A 15,666-nucleotide genomic window follows, 5' to 3' on the forward strand; every position below is an offset into this window, starting at 1 on the left:
AGTTGGCAGATGAGAGGTGAGTTTTCCATGTGATGACTTGTTGCCTGCTGATGGCTTGTGTGGCCTTGGTGACTGATTCACTGCTGGCCTAGAAAATTGTATCACCTTTACGGTGATTTTAGTGAAGTAAACATAGAGATCTTCAGGAAAAAAAAATCGTAGTTTTTTTAATGTAACACTATTACAATGCAACTCTGATCATTTGGTGAAATATGCCCTGAGGAGTCAGAGCCAGTAGAATTGATGAAGGAGAAGAAAAATGGTGTTTAAAGATTTTTATTTTTTTTAATTAAGATTCCTGATTTTTTTTTCTTATACAGCCTTTCAATGAAAGAGTTCAGAAATGAATTGCACGTGTGTCAAGAAACTGCTTTTGTGGGCTCTTCCTACCATATTACCTGAGCATCTCCCACATTATTAAAAGGCTCAAACCACTGCAGCAATATATTCTCCCTTCCCTTGTTCCTTGTAAATGAAATCTAGAAAAGAAGATTTTTTCTCAGATGCATGCATGTCTAATAGATTAAATATATTTATGTGAAACATGATTAGTGGAAAGTTGATTGTAGTCGCTTTTGCCTAGTGCTGTATAAAGGGTTAGAAGCAGCAGAGTTCAACATTACAGCATTTAGTTTTAGCTAGCTATCTGCTTTGTATTTGCAGCCTTGGTGTAGGTGCCTGGACCAAGGATGCAAGTTGGGGTGAGAGGAAGGTTTCTCTGTATCCCTGTACAGAGAAAGGGCCAGTCTAGGCTGGTCACTGGGGAATGAGTAGGAGAGAATTATTTCTCAGGTCCGGTCCTGGTCCTAGCTAGCAGTACCTTTTTCCAGTCAAAAATTCTGAATGTCTCCTTCCTTTCCTATGCTTTCTTGAGAGACAGTACGGGTTTCAGTGATAACAGTTTGAAAGTGGGAAATGCCGTCAATAATGTTAATATCTCTAACCGCTTCAGGTACACTCATTGAATGTATTATTCATATGCCTTTTCAAAAAGCATTTTATATTCTCAGACTGAACATATCATCATATCCCCATTGTAAAACATATCAAACCAAGACAGACAGAAATAGACAGGCTGGCAAGAATCCATTTTAGCACCTAGAATCTAGATGTCTTTGGTTACCAGTCCTCTAACCAATGCAACAAGTCATGTCTCAGGCATTTTGTCTCAGGTTTTGCATTCAAAGTGAAATACAACTACATGGCCATCTGAGTGATCTGGACAGTTCATCTATAAAAACCCTGTTGTTTCTGACAGCAGCAGAACCCCTCGCTCTGTGCAATTTGCTTTCCATATTTCATAGTTACTTCTGCACACACATGTTGCAAGCAGGAAGTAGGAGTAGCTCAGCTCTTGGCTTCCCCAGTCTCAAGAGACTGCCATAAAACTGAAAAACACTAAACTATAACCTAAGTATCTGTTAGACCTTTAATTAGCCACCTAAAGAGTGTTTGCCAAGAGGAAATTTGAATTCAGTTATCCAAATAGAAAGTATTTAACCTCTCAGTGGCACTCAAGTAATTATAATACTTGTGTTTTTTTCATGAACTGTAAAAAACAAAAATCAAATTGAAAAATGATAGAAGGCAACATTTTTATGTGACATGGAACACTGAAATGCTCTGTTTTAAAGAAAAGCTGCAGCATTGCCTATGCCTCAGACCCCTGTAGTTGACACAGAAAGGAAAAGCCTCAAGCATGGAAAGCAGGTTTCAGGTTGTTGATTTTCCCACTGAAAGAGCCTGAAACAGCACCAGGGCCAACTGTGGTGGTTTTATGTGCGTCACTACAATAGCAAACACACAGCTAAGATCAGCAGGTCATTTCACACAGCTTGTAATGTGATAAAGATGCTCAGTTAGTGGCAGGACGACTAGGACGCATCAAAAGAGGCTATATATTCCAGTACATTTTGCAGATACTAGTCAATAACAACCAAGCTATTTGCATTTCAGATTGCAGCAGCTGTTTCAGCCCTAACCTTCACTGTTCTTTCACTAGATATCCACCCAGAATTTCCCAGAATTAATCGGAAGAAAAGAACAGTATTTTCTTTCTTCTCTTTTTACAGACTGTAGGTTGCTTTGGGATTATGTTTATCAGCTGCTTTCTGACAGCCGGTACGAAAATTTCATCCGATGGGAAGATAAGGAATCCAAAATATTTCGGATAGTGGATCCCAATGGGCTGGCCCGGCTGTGGGGAAACCACAAGGTAAGGGAGCAATGTATTTTTCCTCCTATGGCACAGCATCTTTTATAACATCACAGGATTTACTTAAAAACAAGGGAAAAGGAAGGAAGCATGTGCATATAAACCACTCCTGGAAGGTTATAATCTTTCATTGTACTTACATTAGAGTATAAAGCATCTAGCCTCAAGCACTAAAACTTACCCTTCACATGAAGAACCTGTTGGTTTGGTTCAAAGGCATTTAGTTGTTTAGTTGTTAAATTAAAATGAATTTAATTATAAAATTAGGAGGAATGCAAGAATTAACGGTCCTTCTTTCTCAAGGCATCTCTTCTCTTCCTGAAACTTGATGCTAAGGACGTCTAACCTAACATCTAGTTAAGACATGGTCTGCAAGGAGCTGTGTACAACACCTCAGTAGGAGCTTCCTTTCTATGTTCCTTTCTACTCAGGTATCACAGAAAGAAAGGCTTCTGTCTTGTGATTGACAGCAAATGCTGTAAGATTATGCATTTCTCTGTAAGAGGTTCATTCTGCTCTGTTCACTGGAAAACAGTTACTGATATTTGCCGTTTGGAGCTGAGTATGTACAGATATATCTTTATGAGTATATCTTTATGAATGTATGCATATGATTACAGTCATATATGAGTAGTCAGCACAGGTTTATAAAAGAGAAATTGTGCTTCACCAACATGACCAACTAGGGATTAATGAACTATGATAAAATGACTAGCTCAGTGGCAGCAGGAAGAACAGTAGATATTGGTTATCTTGACTTTAGAAAGGCTTTTGAGACTGTCACTTCTATAATATCCTCAGACAAAACTAATGAAGTGTAGACTAGAAAAGACTGCAGCAAAGTAAACTGAAAAGTGGCTGAACTGCTTTTCTGAAAGAATTGTGATCAACAGCACAAAGTCCAGTTATTAGTGGTATTATGCAGGGGATTGATTCTGGAGTCAGCACTGTTTAACATGTTCATTAATGACATGGATGATGGGACAGAATACACCGTCAACAAGATTTCAGTTGATACTTCAAAAAAAACAACAGCTGGGAAGAGTGGTTGATACCCCCACAGAGTTGTGCTGCTGTGCAAGACAGACCTGCACATAGTGAAGGGTTAATGAGAATCTCATGAAACTTACCAAGAGGAAATGCAGAGTTTCACACCTGGCGAAGAATGACCCTACGTTTGGCGTGTTTTTGCCAGGAAAGTGGTCAGATGCTGGAACAGGTTGCTAAGGGAGACTGGAGTCTCCATTCTTGGAGTTTCTTGGACGTGTTCAAAGCCAGACTAGACAGAGATCTAAGGACTAGCTCTAGTTGTCCCCACTTTGAGGGACTGGAGTAGATAATCTCCAGAGATGCATTCCAACCCCAACCATTCTGTGATTCTGTATATGAGTATACATAGCCTAAAATGTTGATAAGGTCAAGATTTTCTCTTGTGACATGATTTACACTTCTTTTAGAGATTTTGGGCTGCGGTACTGGGAGTTCTGCTCTTACCTCACCTCCGTGGCAATAATCAAGTCTTGCCATCAGGTCTCGTTTTAAATGTCTAAAATTGAAGCTACTTCAAATTACTAGTCACTTGGGACACAGTGGCTTTTAGCATGTAAGAAATGGGAAAAGAATATACACTATTTCAGGGGTCTTCCTAATGATTGGAGTCTAGATTTTACAGAGAAATCATTGACATTCTTCATGTTTAATTGCTATAGGAGCTCTTAATATGGCTTTCCTTAGCAGAGCAGCTGAGGTCAAGGCAGGGCCTCACGGCCATTTTAGACAGGCAGTTCAGTCTCTTTTAATAAGGCTGGGTGGTCACTACAGACTTCTGCATGATCTTGGACTGACACTGCTGTGCCAAGCCAAAGTCTTAGCATGAGATCTCAGAGTGTAAAAGCATGCTTCTGCTAGTTTGACTTGTTTCGCGTATGGCAAGGCAGCTGCTCATGCAAACGTGGGTTTGCTAGTATAGTGCCCTCTCTACTGTAAGTTTCTTTGCCAGCGTGGTAACCAGTGCTCTTTGTACTGAAAAAAATGCTCTTCATGCAGATGTAGCCTGAGGAACTGATCCTGCTGTCCCAAGCCAGGCAAGTACTATGGCAGCTGCTCACATACAGCTCTGCCTATGCCTGTCCCTGCTGTCTTGATCAGGGCCATACCTCAGTCACCCTGCAGTGCTCTGGCTGTGGGGTCAACAGTTCCCAAAATGAAGGGGAGGCTCTGCCACAGTGGCAAATGTTCAACCAAATGGACTTCTTGATTTACACTGCTATAAGGAGGGGACAAACAGGCTCTCAATCTCCAAAGTACGCTGTAAGTATTAACTAGTTAATGGAGGGGAATCCCAGAGGAACAGTGCTCTTAGCAAGGATTGCTGACAAATGCAGTCTATTAGCCACTGTTCTTTCATTTTACAAAAGGTGGATTCATTAAGAACAGGCCTGTCACATCCCATGTAGAGTGAGCATCTCCATCTAGAGTCTCTTCTTGTAGTTGATTAAGCCTTTAATGCGATATGCGATCCAAGAAACTGTAGAAAAACCTCACTTGGAATTTTGGTAGACTTTCTCACTTAAATTGCCTTGTGTGAAAAGAGATCCAGAATTTTTTCCTGTTGAGAGCTGGAGGCACAGGATGGGCCTGCAAACAGCAGAATAATGAAACATGTGATTTCTTGACCAGACCTGGTTATTTTGTGATAGTTCTGCAATTCATTTATTGGGCTTTGGAAGGTTTTAATGAGACATCTCACCACATTTTCCCCTTTTCTTTTGAAAAACACAGAACAGAACAAATATGACTTACGAGAAAATGTCCAGAGCCCTACGCCATTACTACAAACTAAATATTATCCGGAAGGAGCCAGGACAAAGGCTTTTGTTCAGGTAATCTTTTTTATTTTCTTTGCCATTCCTTTTTACAGACAATTAGATTTTGAAGACTGAAGATAGAATTGTGTGTATGATTCTTCATTGCCACAGCTAGAACATCACTGACAATGGGCACAGATTTGTAAAAGCTGTTTAGACTACTGCTTCCCAGCTTTTAAGGCAACTGCACCAATTTAAGAAAATACAGGCCTTTTTCAGTTATCAGTGGAATCAATAGAAGTTTCTTTCAGTCACTTCAAGCAGGTCCTGCTATTTTTTAAGACCTTAGCTGAATGATTTGTGACCTCATTCAAACTCATGGAAAGTCCAGTCCATTCAACTTCTCAGATGCAGCTGCTGGCGAACACTAAGTAGAGAGATCTGGCATTTCCTCAGGAGCATCAACATCGCAGAAGGAAAGTGCTGCTGAACACATCTTAGCAGAGGTGCATGAAGCAGGGAGTTTCTGTATGAACTTGGGTACAACTGGCAGAACCACTGAGTGTAAGCACTCCATTTTTCTGCAGGCAAGGCAAGGGAGTACTAGTGCATAGTCCTAACCCACAGAACACTGAGCTCAGGCCAACGACTGCTTTGGATCTGGTCTGGATTACTTGTCTGGGTCCAGTAATGTTCTTGGAAATTATATCAGTAGAAAGGCAGTCTTGGAGTTTGTTTTAAGAAAAGAAACTAAGAAAAGAATTGCGTAAGCTGTGTACATCTGAAGAGGTTTCTGTGGAATGTCTTGTTGATATCCGTTTTAGAAAGAGAATTAAATAGGAAAAAGACAGTGAAGAGATTGCAGGCAAAATCAACTGTGTTATTTTAACTCTTTTTGGCAAAAAGTTGAAGATGCTCCGTAAGGAGTGGTACCAAAGGAGCCTGACTTGATGTGCCCTTGTGTGAAGATTACACTTCCTAGGGGAATTCTGTAATGCTGAATAATGCATGTACTTATCTTGGAACCTTTTCTTTGGTGGAAGCACAAACAAAGTTGGAGTCCATCTCTCCTTGACCAGGTTGCTTATGTTCTCTAAACTGCAGAAACATACTACCTTTGGAGATCTCAGTTCCTCTGTCAGATTTGCCCCAAACTGACCAATGGATTCAAAGGTCACCAAGCAGCATAAAACATGAGCATATAAACTTCATTTCCTTTGGAAACTGGAGGGGGAAACAAAACAAAGCATTTTTTGCACAATTCCCAATAAAAACTTACTGATGTTTTCTTAGACTGATTTATATCTGAAGAGAAAAAGAAGAACAGCTGCAGAAAATCAAGCTATTGATGTGCCTTTCTTGGCTATTTCTCACAAGCACAGAAAGAATAGGAAATGTGACTTTTTAAGCAACATGCAGGCAGTTGTCTCCTGCAGATATCTGTAGAGAGCTTTATGTAAAATGGAGTGAGGGAAAGTTTTCTAGTAGTTTGGCTGAATGCCTTCTGCAACAGAAGAGGCCATAGATACTATAGATACTGTTTCTTCATTAGCATGAAGTTCTGGGCTGTTTGTTGTTTATTTTTTAATTTATTCAAATGCTGTAACAGACACCCACAATTGGCATTTCTCACTGTGACTTAATACACCAGACCAGAGTACTACTGTACTGTTCTTATCAGCCCATCTCCCAAATGATGTAGGAAACAGAACAAGCAGAAGATAGGGAGGGAAGTGGGATTGTTCTCTCTTTTGATTTAATCCTCATGCAAGATCAACAGGACAAGCACAGGGTTTAAATCGGGGCCCAGTCTGGCCTGTAGGCTTTGATGAGTTTTCACTGGATAGCCAGTGACTGATTCACCACTTCCGTATGCTAGTTTTTCAGCGCAGTAACACCATTTATATTGGCAGAGTTCTTCCAGCATACAAATGGGAGTGACACGGCAGTGAGTCATAGACAGTTTCTTTTTCCTAAATGCATATATGCTTATGGTTTCCAAAATTAGAAGAGGTGGCAAGACTTTAGTTCCAGGCTGTGCTGTGTGTTTGCTGAGAGGCTCTGGATTTTTCAGACTGAAAGCCTGAAGCTTCATAACCTCAGAGGCAGAAGGGGAGGCAAGTCTTACCCATTAGCTTCAGCACTGATTTTTGTGAGTCAGTGATAGTAACAAGGTTCATATCAGTTTGTTTTGTTTTCACTGGAGCCAGGATATCAAGGGTATCATCAGCCTGAAATAAAATCAGCTGCTCTGATTAACACATTTTGTACTGCTGAATGTTAGCCAGTACCTCACTAATTAAAAAACACAACATTTTGTAACACTTCCAATATAGACGTCTCATTCTAATTTTTCCAGAAGTACTTACAAGTTAGGAAAGTGATTTGTGTTTAGACAAGGATTTTATCCTTCTTGTGCCATTCTCTCGTCCTATGCTGTTAAATCCAGAAAGAAAAAGCAGAGGTCTTCCTTGCTGTCTCTGTGCAGTAGTACACAAAAGCACCCTGGCAAAGATCAAGACTGCAGACCTGACCTGCAGGCTGGTGGATGTCCTTTCCCATTTCCTATGTTGCCATGCCTCCCTAGAGGCAGTTTCTGTTTCTAGCCTTGTTCAGACTTAACTCAGCAAGACATCAGTACTGGGAGCTGTGGCATTCGTTTACATAGGACACTGCTATGTTACAATTTCACTTGCCTACAATCACACAGGAAACGACTGTCTTTGCACACAGTTCCTTTTCTCAGTTAAAGCTTAGTCCAGAAAATTTTTCTCCTGGGGCTTTTTCCATTTCCCAGAGCTTGTTCTGAGTCAATCCTCGACCCTTTCCAGTCCTGATCCTTCAGAGTTTCATATTCCCCTTCACTCACCTGTACACAAGGCAGCACAAACAAGTATGTAGGTAGGTATGTAAGTAGGCCTCTATGCCTTCCAGGTGTGTTTGCTTTGCAATGTGCTGTCAATAAAGATCATTAACATTTCTTTCACCAGACTCCATAAATGCGTGGACATGTGCCATACTGTCATCTTACATGGCAACAGCAAACAATGAGGAAAAAGAAGTAAACATCATGCCTTAGAAAAGACTGTGGGATTTGGTTAAAATTTGGACTTCTTAAAAAAGGGAACAGGAGTAAATGCTTGTGATTTTTTTAAATTCTACTCCATGTATAGAGGAGGAAAGAGGCCAGTGGGCTATGGAGAAGATGGGAAATACCAAGTGATATTGAAGGATAGAGCAAGGATATTTCTGGGGAGCTGTACAGCTCAGGGGCCTCAGCATCTTTACGAAGAGAAGGGCTGAGAGCACTGGGAAATCAAGCTTATTTCTGTGTTTTTCAGGTTCATGAAGACCCCAGATGAGATTATGAGTGGCCGAACAGACCGCCTTGAGCACCTTGAATCCCAGGCACTGGATGAACAAATATACCAAGAAGATGAGTGCTGAAGGGAACTGGTGCACCGCCTCTGTGGGTCTACGTGAGAAACATCTGCTCGGATGGCTGGCACGGTTTGGGAGGGGAAGCAACTCCACAGAAGCAGTAGTGAGGGTCTCCACTTAGCTTGAAGACCATACAGGACCTGAAGCACCTTAACAAAACAAACTAACAGGCAGAAGTGGTGCTGGCAGAAAACTAAATGGGAGAAAGCCTGGACTTACGCACTACTTCACTGTTCCTACAAAGTCTCCCTCAAGTTCTTTCTTTTTTTTTTTTTTCTTAAGTTTTTTGTTTGTTTGTTTGTTTTTGGTTGGGGTTTTGTTTGTTTGTTTGTTTGTTTTTCCCCTAATAAACATGTAGTTTGACTTCCCTTTTCTCACATAGGGCAAAACGTGAGATTATGCTTTTTTTTCTTTGGAAGGCTTTCCTTTGGGAATAGAGTGTTCTTATTTTCCTTGCAAGTCTCATGACATAACACCACGTAGAACAATAATGACACAGAAGGGATTTGCTCAAGGGTTCCAGTTTGCTTGGATCAATATCTGTGCGCTGTGTCTGGTAAATGTACTGAAGCTACAAAAGAATTTACCACACATATCTGTCAAATGAATTAGTCATCTTTCATGTGTAGGCTGGGATAGCATCCCAACATAGCTTGGGCTCATGAATCCTGCAAGTGGCTATTAACTGCTAGCATATGGACCAAAACCAGTCACCTAAGCGCTCCAGGGAGGAGAAAAATAAATGTGGCAAACCTTTGAAATAGACTGATGTTGACATTTTCCCTCCCTCTAGCAAAGAGGTGATAGGATGGAGTGGGGGAAGGGGGACAGGGGCAAGTATAAATATATATGTACATATGTAAACCCCACAATATATGCACAATGCAGAATTTCAGCTCAAAGGCTTTGATAAAAATCAAAGGGTAAAATATCTGAAATTACAGAAGGGAGGTTTTGTTCTTATACCTGCTAGCAATTTTGGGGTGAATGGTGAAGGACTTTCCATTGAGCATCTTAAGGAGAATGCAAAGGGACCCATCACGTGGTTTATACTACTCAGAAACCACTCCAGGATCATTTTGTGCTGCTGGAGAGGTAGCTGATTCACCAATATAAAAACCAGTGGTACAGAACTAGAAACCAAATAGCTATAGTGATACCTTGGAATTGGTTTTGTCTTTGGAGTTTGTTTTTTTATGCTTCCCAACCCTTCCCCACCACATGGCTTTCCCATCCAGGAATCTTGTCTCAGCTTGCCTGTTCTTAATGTGATTTAAAAGACCAGAAAAAAAGACATCCCAGATCTGTGTTGCTTTCTTGGGTTTGTTTTTGTTCTTTGCAAGGTGCCATATTTTTTACACCTTCTATTTGGTTTACAGCATGAGAGTGCTTTGCAGGAGGCAAGAGCCATGCCTATTTTGGTTGCCTAGGCTGGGAAGCTCAGCAGTCCTTAATGCCCAGTACTAGAGGAACTACTGGCTCTTTGCATTTCACACTGCTTGGGCTGCCATGACAGGAAAGTCTGTGGTGTCCAGGTATCCAGTGGTCCATCAGCAGTGGTCCTCTTAATGGAAAGAAGGCAGCTGCAGAAATGATACATGCAAAGAGTGAAGATGTACAGAGAAACTGTGCAGGAATCACATGATTTCTGGAAGAAAACATGTCCACACTAGTTCATTAATAACAGAAAGCCTCTTTTATGGGAAAATGCATACTAGAAATGGAAAAAAAAAAGGATTAATCTAATCAGCTTCAACCAAAAAATAAGATACATTCCCATGATAGCGTTTCTATTAGCTATAAACCAGCACTGCATTTGATCTTAGCACATATTTAACAAGAGGGTTAATTTACCCAGAAGAAAATAGCACTTGGCAATGAATAATGGCCTGTATGTTTAAACAAAGATATTCCAATCTCACAAAAGACATTATTGAGTCACAACTGCAGAGGGAAGGGCTTTGTTAAGGGCAAAGATAGGCTTCATACAACGAGAAGAAGTTTTGCAGAGCCAGTGTCTGATGAGGAGCAACAGGGCGTACATCTCTCCCTGAGCTCTTTCCAGCCACATCTTTTTATTATAGTATAAGTCCCAGCACACAAAGTGCTTGACTTCTGCCTCACAAAAAGGGGCACATGAGCGTGCATCAGAGAGATGAGCAGATGACCCATTGCTGCCATAGCTCTGAAATACTTAGAGCTCATGAAATGGAGGAGAGAGATCCCTTGCACACAGGCCTGAAACCAAAGGGGCCACGATGATTCCAACCCAAAACTTAGGGGCCACAACGATAGTGACCAAAGGGCACTTGGTTGCAGCCATGTCTTGGGAGCTGGGTGTGTGTCCTCCCACTGAACATGGAGCACAGAGGGCATCGGAATGCATCTTCCTGGGGAGGTCAAAGGAGTAACTCAGAGATGGTGAGTGACAGAGTAAATGAGTGTCAATGTAAAGGAAGTCTCTCGACAGTTTCTTCTGTTTCTTAGGATGTACAGCAGCAGAAAAAAAACACAGTTGATATCCTCTGGCTGTGGTGACTGCATGCACTGTGTCATTTTCCTCCTCCAACTGCTGTTATGAGATGATGGGGAAGAAAGACAATAGGTACTTTCTATTTGAAGTGTTTTGCTTTGCCAAGCCACAAGATTTTGTTATGGTCAAGGTGCACACTGTAAAGCACAGGGAACTAGAGACAGTCCACCAGCATAAGCCCATATGCTTGCCAGGTAAGCTAGCAAGCAGTTTGTCTTCAGTACTGGTAAGGCAGGAAAAAGCAAGGAATCCTAAAATCCCATGTGTTATCCCAGCAGGTAAATTTGTAGAGGGAATTTAATACAGGAAATAGTCACCTGCACCAAAAAATCATTTTCACTTGCAGAATCAAAGTCAAAGGGAAAAAAATGTTGGGAACTATCTTCCTGTTCACGTGTAAAGGACATCTCAGAACAACCTCTCCCTCCCGGCCATAAAATTCTCCCAAGTCTCACGCCAGCTAGAACGAAAATACCCTTCAAATGTGGTGCAAGCTGTTCCCATGGACACTGCTCAGCCTCCAGCCACTGCCTGCTGCGGGCTGTAGCATGGAAGAATGACATGCTGCTGGATCTTGGGACATTGTATGGAGTCCTGCGAGATGTGAACTGTTCCTAGGGTCTTCTAAGCAAGGTTATCAGCAGTGGCTAAAAAATATAGAAATGGGCTACAACAGCTGCAGTAGGCAGATTCCCCTCTACCTTGCCTCCAAATGGCAGATCCATGGAGAGCAAACGGCATTCGTGTGCAGAGCTACAGAAATACATAGTTGCGTGTTCAGGCTAGCACAGGCAATGCTGACTTTCCACCAGCCCTGAAAACCACCTCCCCTCCCCAGTTCCTGATTTCCCAGTGCAGAACTTGCTAGCAGAATGGCAACCAAGCTTTCTGTCTTTTCCTCCGGTGAGTGGAAAAAGGGGAAAGAGCTCAAGAAATACTCAGCAAAGGATCTCCACGCTGCAGTTAAGTGGGACCATCACTGCCTTCAGCTTGCTGCAGGACTGCACAAGCTGCAAGCAGCCAAGTAGGATGTGCTGCAGCTCTACAACTAAATATTTTCTTGAGTTCTGTGATTGATGTTGGAAGTTTTTTGATGGCCTCTCCATCCAAAGAACACTACTGGTGCCCTTCATGCCCAGAGTGCAAATTCCCAAATCCATGTGTGCATTCTCCAGATCTCTTTGTCAGACTGCAACCCCGTGCAAATCCAGAATGCATCAGTTTGAGTTTTTTGGGTTCTGGTTTTTTTTGTTTCTTTGTTTGTTTTTGCTGTTTTTTTTTTAATTTTAATAAAATTCTAGTCTTTTCACTGGTTATGATTTTTTTTAAAGGTTTAAGGGACTGAATCGAATGTAACAAAACAAAAAGCCTAATCTCAGGGCCAGTGAGTTGCAAATAATTTTTAAAATGCCTGTAATTACATCATCTCAATAAAAAAATTTAATATAAAAATGGGAATAACAAATTTTGTTGGTGCAATCATTGCTTAAAAAGGTCCTTTCTTTTTAAAAACTCTGGTACCTGAGAAGATAAAGTACATAGCAGCTGCTTTCAATCAGGAAAAGGAAACCTGCAGGCTTTTCATGCCCAAACATGTATGAGTAAAGCCTGCATCTTCCCCTGGAAGCTTTGTTTGGAAAAGTTAGTGCTGTCCTTTGAAGTATTTACTTTGCCTTCTGCCCTAGCAATCAGCAGAGTACTCCATGAGCGCGTAGATGGAAGCATCTGCTTCTCTGCCCTTGTCCTGGAGACCATACAGAAGGAAAGCACAAAAGTGAGGAGGTATAAGTAACTGTTGCAGCTATTGTGTCCTGCTAAATAGACCAGCTCAATTTTGAGATCAGTAACAATTTCCATGACGTTCATCTTAGCAAACCAATCTAGAAACAAAGCCCATAAAATGCTGCTGTTCCAACAAAGGGAGTTCTCATCTTCCTGTCTTCACCTTGAGGCTGGTAAGATGCAGGGACACCAATGACACCCTGGTCTCAGTGACAAGGGGACAGCATGGCAAGGCATCAGGCACTTCTTGCTGCTGTCCATTATTCCCTGCAGAGCTCTTGTCCCACGCTGAGCAGGTTATCAGCGTGTACAGCAGCAGGGTAGTGGCTGCCACGCCACAACAAGCACATTGGGCAGCAAGACCACATCTGGCACTCCGTGCTGAGGGAAGTCATGCGGATCCCAACTACAGCTTGGGATGGACCCATGATAACCTGGCTGATCTGTGGAGTTATCTGTCAAGCTGCGTCTCATTTATTATTTGTTCTTGCTTTTCACTGCTGTTTTTAAACCACAAGGAAAAGAATAAGCACTGAACAACCCCCTTTTTGAACCAAGACATCACACAAGAAGGAAACAATGTGTTTTGCTGCACGACTCTGCCCCTCTGGGCTATTTCTTTTAATTTGAGAAGAGGAAATAAATGTATCCTACATACTATTGCAGCTTTCTGTGCACTCTGAACAACGGCGAATATTGCACGGTGAAAGTGTATGAAGGAAGTTTTTTGGTATTTTTGGCTATCTCTGCCTTGAGCAACAGTTTCAGTGCTGCCTCTTGAACTCAGAGACCTTAGAGAACATGCTTTCAGGGCTGCGGCAAAGGAACATCTTAAAAGCAGGTGCTCAGTACATCTTTATCTCTCTAACATTAATTCAGCTCTAGAGCTACTATGCCAATACCACCACCAGGATGACGTCTGGTACACATGCTTGCAGACCACAGCTACAACAGACTCCACAGTGCTGACCAGGAAAGAAGTGGCAGGGGTGGCAAAGAGGGCCTATGTACCCCAAGACTTAACGGGGCTGCCAGTGAAGTGCTGACTGCAGCACTTAATTATGTAGAAATCCATTCTAAAGTAATACTTTGCAGAAACTTTTTTACTTCTCCCAGATGAGGCTCCACCTGTGAGGCCCACACAAGCAAGAACATTCTTCTTTCCCCACAAAGACCCTGCAGCATCAGTGGTAGTGTGCACATGTGTTATGCTTGCTTGCTGCAGCTCTGAGAGGTGTCTCTGGTTGAATATCTCTTCAGATGGACTGGAGAAAAAATCACCTTCACCAGTACTTGGAAATGGAGAGAGGATGTCAGAGAGCACGGGGAAAAAGGATTTGCTATGTTGCAGGAGCATGGGTGACTCTGAAAGCCATCTTCCTTCATGAAGCACTTTAGAATAAACTGCTCCAGACATGCTGCCATCCTGCCAGACAGAGCAAGAAGGAAGAGGGTGGGGAGGGAGTAAGGAACAGGATGAAGCCCAGTTGAAGCTTTTCTCTCACCAAGTGGCCTCTGAGGGGCCCAAAATAGAGCAGGGCAATGCTGGAGGCTGAGCTTCCCAGCACCTACCTTTGAAAGAGACAAGGGCATGAGGTGCCCAAAAAATCAGTGCTAACCTCAGCACAAAATGGTGTAGTTAGATTAAGAAAATTGCATCAGATTGTCTTCATTCATGTTTTTCCAAAAGGACTCAAAAATTACAGTGGTTTGCAGGCAAAGCAGAAGAAAAGGAGAATGAGCCTGTCTTCTTGCCTTCTTCCCTCCAGTCCACCCTTTGCTCACCTCTCTGCCTTAAGAAAAGTTGAGAGGGAATGATGGATAGTCATCAGCTCATTTACTGGAGCTGGATCTGTCAATGAAATGGCCTTTTTTCGTCCTCCCTTGTGGCAATAATCTTCCATCCCTGCTGTAACAGCCCTCATTAGCCCAAAAGGACAGCACAAATGTTATTTGATGGCTTTTTTTCTGCTGCTGATCACCATAAACTGGGCAACAACTTTGCTTCCTGATCTGCTCTTTGCCCTCCATGTACTAGGGTAGGACTTAGGCTGACTGTGATTTTTCACTGTGCAGGACATCAATTCCTTATTGTGATTATTGCCAGACAGGCTAAGCATACCAATGATGATAAAGAATGTATGTCTGGCAGCTGCTACAGAGAGTTAGGACAGTGCGTGTTTGCTTCAATGTCATCCCTTTGCCAGTGAAAGAAACTGTGTGGCTCTGCCAGCCTCTGTAGAGCACAGAAACCAAACAGGGACACCAGTGTACAACCAGGCAAACCCCGTCTGTGACACATTGAGCACCTGAGGACTACAGCCAACATTTAGGTTAAAAAGAACACACGGAGACCTTGCGTAGGACAATAGAGGTCATTATGACCAATACAATCAGTTGTAAAACCTGCAGGGACACATCAATCTTTCCGCCTCCTGCAAACACCTGTGCATAAAGTTTCCCAGCATCTCAAAGTGTTGGAGAACAGCCGCTACAGGAAGAGCGATAACAGTTCAGGAATTAGAATTGATCTTGTGCCGCCTGATAAACACTACTAGCCTGGGGTTGTTGGTGTGAAGCCAAGCTCTGCTAAACGGACAAAGTTTTCAAGTGAACCCTTCCCAGTGTTTGACAAGGTAAAAAGAAGGAACAAGAGCAAAGACAGCTTGAACAAAGCACGTATTGTTTCCCTGGGCTCCATAAAGTCGTGAATGCGTAACCCCTCAGAGGAAAGTGAGGAAAAGAAGCAGATAGGTGGATGAAAGCTGAGGCAAGGAGGGGGGCAGTTTGTACCAGCACAAAGCTGAAACCTAAGAGTGGTCACCATATGCCTGTGCACCAGAAACCAGTATGTTTGGTCTCTCCTTCCCAAGGTCAGGGCCAAGGTC

General features: G+C 42.3%; 1 protein-coding gene across 4 annotated transcripts in view; it reads left to right on the forward strand.

Annotated features, from left to right (window-relative positions):
- Nucleotides 1-10,227, forward strand: part of ETV6 (ETS variant 6) — a 132,580-nt gene extending 122,353 nt beyond the window's left edge. For all 4 annotated transcript variants that reach the window (XM_021393445.1, XM_021393473.1, XM_021393463.1 and 1 more), the window contains 3 exons: nucleotides 2,073-2,215; nucleotides 4,997-5,097; nucleotides 8,364-10,227. In XM_021393445.1, the coding sequence (XP_021249120.1) occupies nucleotides 2,073-2,215; nucleotides 4,997-5,097; nucleotides 8,364-8,469 (350 nt within the window). In that variant the 3' untranslated portion in view covers nucleotides 8,470-10,227. The remainder of the gene's footprint in view (nucleotides 1-2,072; nucleotides 2,216-4,996; nucleotides 5,098-8,363) is intronic.

This window comes from Numida meleagris, chromosome 1 (genome assembly GCF_002078875.1).
Source record: "Numida meleagris isolate 19003 breed g44 Domestic line chromosome 1, NumMel1.0, whole genome shotgun sequence".
NCBI lineage: Eukaryota > Metazoa > Chordata > Aves > Galliformes > Numididae > Numida > Numida meleagris.